Here is a 12,383-nt window from a genome sequence, read left to right on the forward strand (position 1 = left end):
ACTGGGATTCCATAGATACCAATTTGCCCGTCCCCACAGGATGGACCACTCTTAATACGATTACAGCGCTAGAGAGTTTCAGATAATTCGGCGCATCTCCATGGCTAATTTGGGAAAGGCGGCGCGGATGCCACATCCGCTTCTTGATGCTTCACTAAAGAGAGCATAAGAGTTGACTTATTACCACACAATACTGACTAAGTGGGAAATCTCTTTGGACATGGCGAGCCACCATATGCTAGATTTAATTTGATTTTCTCTTCGGGCTTTAGTTGAGTGCTTATAAAGTTTCTTGTCCCACAGTGAGAGGGTAAGAGGGCAGCTGCATGGCTTTAACTTGATTTGCTCTTTCTGCTGGGGGCAAATAAGTCATGATTTGGTAAAATACAAAGCTTACAGCAACACGGCAGCTTTAGTGGGCTGTAGTATTTGGTGCAGAACTGGATTAGGCCTAATCCTGCAGTAAATTCATTTCGTTCAATGCAGATCTCTCGTGAAAGTGTGTTTCCTTTGACTGTAAGCTTAATTAATGTATTTTGGGAAGTATCCACAAAGAGATGCGAGGTGCACGCATGGACGCTCGTGCATGGAACACCTTAGCTGCCCCGCCCACTCTGCTACGTTTAGACGCGTCCTCCTGGTGAGCACCGCGCCGTTAACCCGGCCCGCCATCTTTTCAGATAACAATAAATAAAATAACTCTTTTGATTCCGCAAATCGCTTTGTTAAAGCTGCTTATTCAGACCGTTCGGCAGCCGAGCATCGCCCCACTGGGAGGAAGGATGTGAACAATGTGCTGCTAATAAGTAAATGTATTCCAGCAGTGCCTAGACTTCTGCAATCATTTCAAGGCTGTGAGAAGGAATATCTCTCAGGGCGGAATAATGAAGAGACATGATGAATCCAGGATGAGTGTCAGGCCGGTACACATCCGCTTCCCACTCCTCCTGCAAGGAAGTCAAAGTATAGTTGAAAGGATCCTGGGTATTATGCTATTACAATAATAAAAAAGAAAAGCTCCGCATGTCCAGTTGTGACTTTCAAAAGCATGGGAATAGGATGGGCCCGGCTTGCTGGGGAAATAGCTAAAGCTTTGAGTGACAAATCAAATGGTTGTTGCTGCTGAATTAAAATACACTGACGTACAAAGTGCAGCCTGGAAACGCAAGCCTGCCAAGAAACCTTTTTCATCATTGTGCTGCCCTCTACGGGTCTTCTTCCAGTCTTCCTCCTCCTCCTCCCTCCTCCTCCTCCTCCACCAACCACCTCCCCGTCGCTCCCTCCTCTCCATCCCACCACCTCCACATTACCATACCCCCTTAAAGAGTATTGCGCGCGTTCTATTGCTTTTCATTTGCGCGCCGTGACAGACCTGGCATTTGGGGCACAATGCATTTCCCCCCGTTATTCCACCGCCGCCGTTGCACAGTAATCATTTCATAACGAACGCGGAGATGCGCCGGTTTGCACCAACCAACATCAAGTTCCACTAGTTGAAACGCTGGTGGGGAGATGATTCTCGTCCGCACACGTTAGATGCCTTATGGCCAACGCGGGGCTGGAGACGGGGGCTCGGACGCGCGCATCGAAGGCGAACGCTGGATGAACACGTCCACTGATCTCCGGTGGATTTGGACGGTGTGGAAATTGAAATAAAGAGACCTTGGCCGTCTCTACATAAACTGGTCCAAGCCGCACCACTGGCAGCAGACAAGGGGATTCGTGCCTCTCTCCTCCGCTTCGTCAGTGCGCATGGATGAAAGTCACAGTTAAAATGCATGCGGCAGGACTTGTCTGATGTGGGATTACCGCGTTTTCACTCGCACCCTTTTCTTTGCCATGCTCGAACTTTGGTTTTGGCTCTTTTTCCGAGATGACACCGCTAATTTCAGGGGACGCTGGAAGAACGGCGGAGCCCGTTTTGCCGCGCTGGCTGTCACGTTACTGGCGTGAATGACTATATAGGTGCTCTTAGACGCCTGGTTTATGGAGCTAAACAACGAGGAGACTTGACTTTTAAGGATTTTTCTTTTGGTTTTGCGTTGCACTGCCGACGTAACGGGCGGAAAAGGGAGGCTGAAAATCGCAAAATCCATGTTTTCACCGAGCTTGGACAGAAACGAAGGGGCACAGCTGTGATTTTCGGGATGCTTTGGCGTTCACCGGGAACAGCACGGTAAGAGGACAATGATTTTTCTCTCCGTCGCCCGTCCGCGCTGAGCCGTTATATGCTCGAGCGTTCGGGGGGATCTGTCCAAGGTGCTGAATTCCTCCCCTCAGTTGCATTGCTGAAGTTGATCCGGATTTAAGACGCTGTATAGCAAGGTGTCTGCCGGTGCCGCTGCTGCTATGGCAATAACAAGCACGGAGCCTGCATTTATTTGCCCACACATATTATCACAGTTCATTGTTCCGACTCCTGCCTCTGCACCGAGACAGACGGACGCGCTGGCTTCCAAGTTATCTATATTATATCCAGGTGGCGTTTCTAGAGGTTATGGCGATAAACTCCGACGTGAGAATAAAAATAAAAGATGAAAGTGGGTGTAGCGTTCATGCGCGTAAAACGGAGCCGTGTCCCTTAATGATAAAATGCGCAAATTAGGGGGGGGGGGGTCTACTGAGTTGGCTTTTGCGTTCTTTTAAGGAGCGCATACGGAACGCGGATGTGTGTGTGCGTGCGTGCGTGCGTGCGTGCGCGGCTGCGTGCGCCCGCGTCTGTGCCGAGGAGAGGGAGAGCGATAGAGACACAGAAGGAGAGGAAGAGGGGAGAGAGGGAGACAGAGACTGTGCAGCCTTCTACACAGCAGATGCCACACAGAATAGTTAATTATATCGTTATTTACTTGCAGTCAAAATGCAATTTCGAGCAGAGATCCGCCATGAGATAAAACACGCTCGCTTATTCGCCTTTGATCAACTCCTCGCCTTCCCTTTTTTCGCCAGTGGGCAGAAGAAGGGCTGCGACTGTCGCTTCATAGGCTGAGATCCACATTTTCCATCGCAGGCCGGATTTTAAGATGAACACCGACCGCTTCTCGCAGCCGATGCATCTATGAGAGCCGCTGCCGTCTATTTGAGCAGATATGTATTTTTTACGTTGAATCGTTTTGATCGTAGCAGGCGAATCACCCCCCCCCCCCCTCGCGTTTCTCATGTTGCTCGGACGTGGGGAGAAGGGATCCGACAGTTTGCCCACTGTTACCAAGTCGTCGGGTATGCGGGGTGAGTGAGAAATCTTCATAGAAACCAAATGCTGTAAAGTAGGAGTTCGCCTTCGAGACGAGTGTTAGTTTGGAGATTTCCAATCCTAAAAATACAAGACGCATTATTATCCAGCACAGACGACAACAGATGTGGCTATGGGGATAATTTCACAGTGAGTTTTTTTTTTTTTAATGGATATTCTCCAGAGGCTGAATTAATAAATGACCCGATCAATCAGTCTGCGCACGGTGGATGGCGAACGTTTTTTTTTTCCCTCCCGCTCCCGAGATGAATTGGAATTCAGGCGAGCTATCAGAAATGCGCAGTGGCCATCCACCGCAGGTAGTTGTGTTGGGAACTTAAATGTATACGATCCTTTAGGTGAGCATTAATGACGGATGTATCCAGGTCGCTCGTGCTCTGACACACTCGCAAGTCAACATGATGCCGACATCTGCAGAAAGGAGCGAACACTGATAGGCCTCCTCCTCTGTGCTTCTTATGACTAATATGTGTCTGACTCGATATCCATGAATGCATTTTGTAAATGTTGCACGTTTGCCAGATGTGTTATTGGAATATAAAACAGAACCCGTCCTTTTCTTTCCCCCTCTTTAGATGACACCTCATACTGGTACCGCACTTGAGTGAGCTGGGGCATCCTCTCCCAGGAAAAATGCATATGTGGATCCTAAAAATAATCCTTCTGATTGCATCATCTCTGAGGCTGGTCGAGATGTATGACAATTATGGGGAGATCTGTCGAAATCTGTGCACGTGTGAGGAGAAGGAAGGGATCCTGACTGTGAGCTGTGAGAACCGGGGGATCATCAGATTGACGGAGATCAGCCCCGTCCACTTCTCCATGTACCACCTCCTGCTCACAGGGAACCTCCTGAAGAAGCTGTCAGTCAATGATTTCATCAATTACACCGGGGTGACTATCCTGCACTTGGGGAACAACGATATCTCAGAGATAGACTCAGGTGCCTTCAATGGACTCCAAGGATTAAAACGGTTGCACCTGAATAACAACAAGATTGAGGTTCTGAGGGACGACACCTTTGCGGGGCTGGAGAGTTTGGAATACCTGCAGATTGATTACAATTACATCACCAACATCGAGCCCAATGCCTTGAGCAGACTGCACCAACTGACAGTCATGATTTTGAACGATAACCTGCTCTCTGCCCTCCCCCCCAATATCTTCCGCAACGTTCCCCTCACGCACTTGGACCTGAGAGGGAACCGGTTAAAAATGTTCCCCTACATCGGCCTCCTGGAGCACATGGACAAAGTTGTGGAATTACAACTGGAGGAGAACCCGTGGAACTGCTCCTGTGAGCTCATCGCCCTCAAGGCCTGGCTGGAGAGCATAGCCTACACGGCCCTGGTGGGGGAGGTGGTGTGCGAGACGCCGTTCAGGCTCCACGGCAGGGACCTGGACGAGGTGTCCAAGCAGGAGCTCTGTCCCCGACGGCCCGTCGAAGACACGGTGAGGCCCGCGCCGCCCAGCAGCACCAGTGGATATTACCAGACAACACCGGCGGTCGTCACGGCCTCTGCGACCTCTTCGGCTGTATTGAGGTCCTCTTCTAGACCGACCAAGGGTGCGAGGCAATTAGGCAACAGAACTAGGTTAAAGCCCACGTCCCGAATACCAGGCGGTAACCCTTACAACTATGGCCCAATCATTGCTTTTCAGACCAAATCTCCTGTGCCTTTGGACTGTCCCACCGCCTGCACGTGTAATCTGCAGATATCTGAAATTGGGCTAAATGTCAACTGCCAAGAGAGAAAGATTGAAAGTATTTCCGATCTGAAACCCAAGCCATACAATCCTAAAAAAATGTATCTCACTGGAAATTACATCCCCGTAGTACGGAGATCAGATTTTGTCGATGCCACTGGATTGGATTTGCTTCACCTGGGAAACAACAGGATAACTGTGATCCACGACCGGGCTTTTGGGGATTTAACCAACCTGCGGAGGTTGTATTTAAATGGTAATCTCATGGACAGGCTTACGGGAGAAATGTTTTTCGGTCTGCAGAACTTGCAGTATCTTTATTTAGAGTACAACAAAATCAAGGAGGTGGACGCGGGCACGTTCCGCTACCTCCCTAATCTCCAGCTGCTTTTCCTCAACAATAACCTCCTCAAAACCTTACCTGTGGGCATCTTTTCCAGCCTCTCGCTGTCTAGGCTCAATCTGCGCAACAATCACTTCCAAAACCTGCCCGTGAGTGGTGTTCTAGATCAGCTGAAGGTGCTCTTGCAGATAGATCTTTTCGAGAACCCGTGGGACTGCTCCTGCGACATAGTTGGTATGAAGATCTGGCTGGAGCAGCTGAGCGCGGGCACCGTGGTGAACGAGGTCGTGTGCGAGACGCCCAAACGCCACGCGAAGGTGGACCTGCGCTCCATTCAGTCGGAGCATCTCTGCCCCGACTACTCTGACGCCTACGTGTTGCCCACCACCCCCACGAACGAGCCCATGGACGAGAGGGTCGTCACCACGGACGCGCCGCAAAAGTTCAGCCCCCCCAGCAGCACCGTCCCCCTCTCCGTCCTCATCCTCAGCCTCCTGCTTGTTTTCATCATGTCTGTGTTTGTGGCCGCAGGGCTGTTTGTCGTAGTGATGAAAAAGCGCAAAAAGTCACAGAGTGACCGCACTAGCACCAACAACTCAGACGTCAGCTCTTTTAACTTGCAGTACAGCCTCTACAGCAACCGCTCCGGGCCTAAAGTCAAGGCCCCAGCCGGCCACGTCTATGAGTACATCCCACACCCCATGGGCCACATGTGCAAAAACCCCATTTATAGGTCACGCGAAGGAAACACTGTGGAGGATTACCGTGACCTCCACGAGCTCAAGGTCACATACAGGAGTACCCCGGACGATGACAGGGATAGCAGTACAATGAGGAGCCCCGCTTACAGTGTGAGCACCATCGAGCCGCGTGAAAACCCCTCCCCTGTGCAGGACGCCGATCATTTCTTCAGAGGCATCCTGGAGCCGGACAAGCAGTCCCCTCATCAGTCCATCCCATCCATCCCAGCAGGGGCCAATTTAGAGTACAAGTACACAGGGCCGGTGTCCTACACATACAACCCAAATTTTGATGTCAGACGTCAGTTCTTGCACCCGGAGCGAATAAGAGAAACGGTGCTGTACGGCACGGCACCCAGTACTGTGTACGTGGAGCCCAACAGGAACGAGTACTTGGAGCTAAAAGCTAAACTGCAGTCTGAGCCCGATTACCTCGAAGTTCTTGAGAAACAGACGACCTTTAGCCAGTTCTGAGCAACATGAGTCACGTATGTGACGAAGCATTTTCCTCTCCTGAACCCTCCTCTTTGAAAACCTGTGGCTCAGTTTATAGGGTGCCTTGGCACAATACAAACCAAGCAAACCAGTTCAAACGGGGTGTGCCGAACAGTCTTATTCTTATTTCTGAAACATGACATTACAGGAATGGATACAACTTTCTGAAACACGGACGAACAAAACTGCTCTACTTAACTGATGATGCAAAATCTATTTTTCTATAGTGAAGATCGAATATCACACAAAGTGTAAGTGTACAGGTAAATCTTACCCACCTTCATTTTCAGGAATATATCCGTACATAAGGTATATTGTGAATCAGAAAAGAAATGTTTATAAAGTCACTCCCGGACAAAAACATTGTACAGCAGATGATCGAAACTGTGTAGGACTATTTTCTGCTGTAGTCTGTAAGTAAGTATTTATTGATATAATCTGCCATGTCTTTTCAAAACTTTTGATTCTACATCAATATTACCTGTGTCATCATACTCCATCATCCTCTGGAAAAAGGCTTATGTTTGTAGTTTCATTTACTGTAGCTCTGCATTGTAAAAGTGGCTTTTTTTGGAAGTGGCACACCCCGATGTTCAAAAGAGACTGCGTCATTTGAAGAATATGAAAAAAAAGTGTCTTTGTATGCTTTCTGCACTTTTTGGAATTGGGAGGCGAGTTAGCCTCCACTGAGCTCTCATAAAGGAGATTATTATATTAAAAATGAATATGGGTATTCATTCTTAATATGTAGAACTGATATGTTATCAAAATCGAGAATTCCTAGATGCTATTTGAAGTATGAATTCTGTTGTGTAATACTGATATTTTAATCAATGTAACACCTATTTTTATACAAGTATTCGCAGATTCTCTATCCCTTATCAATTTTATTTGTTTCAAATGCACTTATTGCACTATATTGACCAAATTATGTTATTGTCATCAAATAAACATGATGTCAGGTTCATATAATGTGCTGATGGAGACATGAAGGCTGTTGGTGGTGATAAGAAGGAGGCCGTGTTGGGTCTGGTCAACACTCATATCTTATAGTATAATCATACAGACAGAGATACAGCACATGTGCTTCATTTAAAGTGGCAGCTAGTGTCTGTATGAGGACTGGAATCAATGGGCTTCACTCAGTAGGCTTTATGTGGTTTTTGCAATTATGCCATGACGACAGCATCCGTGTTGCCGCCCGGCGAGCGAGGAGCGGGTCATTTGTGTAAACACCATCGGAGCTGACTGGAAATGAAATGCTATTTTGGTGCTGTGACAAAGCCAGCGGGTGTAAACTTTGACACTGATGAATGCGTACAGCTCCTGGATTAAGAGTTTGTTATCACAATCATTTCTAATTCAATCTTTTTTTGTTTTAATTGCCTCGCTTCATGTGTGTGAACATCTCTGCTTTAATTTAACAGTTTGGGTTGAAAAGCTGTTTGGATTTTCTGATCTTTTAAGTGCTCATTTGGATTTTTCTTTTTTTCTTTTTTGGTAAATTGCTCTTCCCTTGACCCACTTAAATCCAATATGCAAAGTAGCTCCATAAAAATGCAGAGGATGCACTGTGCCACCATTTTCAGTGTACAGAGAACGTCACCATTTAGGAATGCTGTACTCCACAACTGAGGCAGGCAGGGATCTCTCTGGAGAGGAGGCACACAACTCGGGTCATGTCCGTCCCCTCTGAGGATCACTTTATTGTTCATCCGGCGTATATTATTTGGATTGCAACAATTTTATAATCAGTGTTCTGTTGATGCTTTACAACTGTGTTTTCCAGCGATTTCCACATAATTCCATAGAATGATGAGAAAAAGGAAGAAGCAGAGAATGAAACTCGCTTTCTCAGGGTCCCGCTTTTGTTGCATCTTTTCATAGAAGCCCAGAATGGGAACAGAAGGCACCATTTGGGAGATGAGGAGTCCTGGAACTGAGTGTAACTGTGGATGTGTCATACATGTAGCAGGGGATGTGAATCACAGCCAAGTTGCGTATGCAGTGGCCCAGCATTGGTGGCCCATGAGACAGCACAGTGTTGATAGTGTTTGACAGGGGCTTGTATTTATTCGGCTGATGCCAATATGAAGCACACCGACAATAAAAAGGCGCTCACAGAGGTGCATCATGGACTACAGTATTTGTATCCATCCATCCTGATCAGTTCGTTGGCAAAATGTTTAAATGCAGCCCAGATGGCCGTCTACTGTTTAATTTAATTTCCTCAAACGTTATATGTTTCAGGATGATTTAGTTAAATTCAAAGGACTCTAGAGGAAAAAAAAAAACACCTTCAGCACAATTACATAATCAGTGAATCATGCATTCCAAATGGGCTTGTTTAAACAGCATGTGTGTGTGTGTATACACCCCTCACACTTAGACTCCCAGTGTGAGGGTTTAACACAGTTACGACCAAATCGTTGCAGCTCAGTCGCTGGAGTAGTGATGCAATAAAACCCTTTGCAAACAAACACTTAAAACGGGTGCTGGTCAACTTCCGGATTCGGTGAAAGGAAGGAAGCGGTGAAATATCTCCCGATGCCTTGCCTCATGCTGCACAGGAGCCCCTCCCAGATTTATAGCTAAACCAATTTGATGGGGGCCTGACGCAACGCGAGGCGTGATGTAGGTGCAGATGTAGCTGTCAAAGTTCACAAGGCGCGGTTGGAGTTTTTCTCTCTGCCTCGAGCTCGGAAAAAGTGCAACAGAGGCTCCGGCTCCTCCTGAAACGCAGAGGTGCGACGGCCAATCCGGCCTCCTCGCCGCGCGCCTCCTTTGCTTCCGCGCCATCTGACAGTCAATCATTGAGAAGCGGGTACAGTACGCGGCGCGAAGTTGGCTCGTCCCTCGGCTATTTTCAGCGCGCTGCTAGAACACTACTGCCTCCAAGTTAAACCCGGCGCGCTGAAAATACCGAGCTAATTAAACAGTTTTTGGATTCCGTTTAGCCGACTTTTGCTAAAAATTGCGTTTGAACGCTCGTCAGATGGTGCTGGCAGAACTGAGTGTTTATGGTAAATAAAATCAGCTTGATGCGACACATGCACAGGGCCAGCGCCGCCGCCTGTACGGCCTCGGGGCAGGAAGAAGCCGCGGGCCCCCATTTGCCACCTGTTCCTCCGCCTCTCCCCGTGTTGCCCGTACGTCCTTGTCCTGTCGGAGCAGTGATCAGGCAAAGGCAGAAGTTTAAGAGCTCAATTAGTTTGTGATTAATGGGGCATTTATTTAGGGATCTGCAACATATCAGGATGATGTAAACAGAAGGTATTCAATTAGATGCTAAATTTACAGCCCCCTGCGGAGAGCAGGGCATCAAAATTAGATGTGACACAGGAGACACCTTGTTTAATCCATTTTAGTTTACATTGTGCTTTGGTAAACAAATTTACACTTAATGAAATGATCATAAAATGACTGATAAACAGTAAGTATGGAGCAGAGGAACCCCTGGCCTACGTTTATTGGTAAAATAGGAAAAAAACACAGATGTAGCACACGCCTCGAATCAACTAAGCAGTAACCGATTGACAGATCTGGATTTATATTCTGCACATGCAAGCGTGTCTCGCACAGATGCAATCCTCGTGCACTTCATTTCCCCCGTTTGGGTTGTAAAACGAGACAACGCCGCAGCGTGCATGATAATTAGGCCCGTGTGTGTGTGTGTGTGTGTGTGTGTGTGTGTGTGTGTGTGTGTGTGTGGCCTCCCCCTGTGCACTTAGACAGATAGAGGGGGTGGACATGTTCCATATGCTGGAGCCACGCCTCACCTAACCATCCCCCCCCGCTGGCAAAGCCTCGTCCTGCCACCTAGTCTCCACGATGATGCGAGCAATTGAGTTCAAGGAGATCTGGGTAATTGAGAGGGCAGGAATGGCATCTGACAGGCACCGATGGCTCCAATGATTACTTTAATCAGAGTGGTTAATGGAATTCCTTCAGGCATGTAGGAATGCTCAAATGTTCATCAGCACTCAACTGATTTTTTACCCCACCAGCTCCTCTCTAATGCCTCCTCTCCTGCCCCGCGCAGCCAAACAGTAATTACCGATCGCTCCTCCGTCCGTTCTCCTGCGCTCCCACTTCCTGCATAAACACTCGGCATCTGGTAACGCGCCCTCGCTCCTGGGTGAATCCAAAGTGCACATCGTTGTGGTGAACATGCATTATGTATGGCGTTTTTTTTTTTTTTAACATGTAATGTCGTGGAAAGTTAATGTTTGAGCGCAATGTCAGGTCAAGTCAGTCATCAAATCAGTCAAGCGCTTGCTTACATAAATGCACTGAACGTATGCAGATACATTCATTAAAAAACGAGAAACACAGAGATGTTCCATTTTGATTTAACTAGATTAATTACCATTTTAGCAACTTGCACCAGCACTGACAAACTTCCACTGTCCAACCTTTGCTCCATTATGCATAAGAAGTGTTTGTTATATTTTTGTTTTCCTTCTTGTGTTGCATAATTTGACACAAATGTAATAATGAAAAAAAAAATTTGTCTGTTTCTAATTATCTGGGGGAAAACATTTCCTTGTTAATACTGTGCTTTTTATCCAAATGAAGACCAAGAAAGTAACCACACGCAGGCTGATCAGACAGCTGTTTATGTCTCTGAAATTATTCACTTCTATATGTTTTACATTTTTTCCTCAGTTTGTTTTGTTTTTTTGTGTGTGAGAACGATTTTGACAGGATAATATGATAATCATCGAAGGTTTGACCAAACAGCATTAATGCAAAGGTGTTCTGCTGTTATGATCTGTATAGCGCTACATAAAATACATATAATTTATACGAGCAAGCCAACCACGCAGACGGTTTTCTACAGAAGACGACTTATTACCATATAGATAATGTACATTTCAGGCAAGTCTTTGCTGCAGAGAATTGTTCCCTCCTGGTCTAATTTGTATTGAATGAGTGAGATAAAGACAAAACCCCTGAATCCAAACGCTCGCCTATTATTCTCTGAGCTGTGGGTGTATGTAAAAAAAAAAAAAAAAAAAAGAAACAACAACAACAACAGCCTCCTCATTTGCGGCTCTGTGTATTGATTCTGCAACTGTATGTGTAAACTGTAGCTATAAGCTGACTGGTGGGATAAACAGCAGCAAATCTGTGATCGGAGCCTTATGGAGGTATTTTTATGTCAGCTTCTGTGCCCATACTGTAGAGGGAGAGATAGGTGGATGCTACGGCGTGTTGTTTCATGTTTTATTTAGCTGGCTTTTGTCAGGGGTTTCACTTTCTGTCTGCAGCACGCATGCCTGTTTTTTTTTTTTTTTTCTTCCCATCATTTACCCTCCACTCCTGCTCCGTTCCCACCGGGCAGCCTGGTTGTATTCATCAGGCCTCTCGTTTTGTTTGTTTGTTTATGGCGGCTGCGCCCGTTGATCCGGAGCCGCAGTAGCCCTGTCGTTTGATGAATGGCAACCGTAGTATTACTGACTCCCCAGCCGAGCCTGATGACGCCCGGGCCAAAAAAAAAAAAACAACACAAAACAACAGGTTGATGTATGGCTTTCTTCAGAGTGTCAGGTCTTTTAAATAGGGCTCGTCCAGGCTGGCGTGTCGTCTACGCATATGGATAATGGCTTAAAAACACAGTTAATCGTAAAGACATTTTGTTGCAAGTTCAGGTGATAGAATGAGGGAACTTCGATGCTTTTGGGGGTTATTTATGCAATATGCAAAGATGTTATTGCCTCAACCTAATCACATTTTTTTTGGCCACCCTGTTAGGACATAAATTATAACTCATCATATTAGAGCATTATAGCGTAGGTTATTCTTAATGGGTTGAAAGGGATTGTTCTTAGAATAACCTGGTCAT

At 46.7% G+C, this 12,383-nt stretch overlaps 1 protein-coding gene across 2 annotated transcripts; it reads left to right on the forward strand.

Moving 5' to 3' along the window:
* The first annotated feature begins 1,345 nt into the window (after positions 1-1,345).
* Positions 1,346-11,835, forward strand: LOC114847110 (SLIT and NTRK-like protein 5). Of its 2 annotated transcripts, none has more exons than XM_029136494.2 (2): positions 1,346-2,176; positions 3,826-11,835. In XM_029136494.2, exon 2 carries the CDS (start codon positions 3,884-3,886, stop codon positions 6,512-6,514), a length of 2,631 nt encoding a protein of 876 aa, XP_028992327.1. In that variant the 5' UTR covers positions 1,346-2,176; positions 3,826-3,883; the 3' UTR covers positions 6,515-11,835. The 2 variants fall into 2 exon arrangements, with proteins under 2 accessions (XP_028992327.1, XP_028992336.1); XM_029136503.3 differs by lacking the exon at positions 1,346-2,176 and adding an exon at positions 2,747-3,225.
* The last annotated feature ends 548 nt before the right edge of the window (positions 11,836-12,383 follow it).

The sequence above is a fragment of the Betta splendens genome, chromosome 2 (genome assembly GCF_900634795.4).
Source record: "Betta splendens chromosome 2, fBetSpl5.4, whole genome shotgun sequence".
In the NCBI taxonomy this organism is placed as follows: Eukaryota; Metazoa; Chordata; class Actinopteri; order Anabantiformes; family Osphronemidae; genus Betta; species Betta splendens.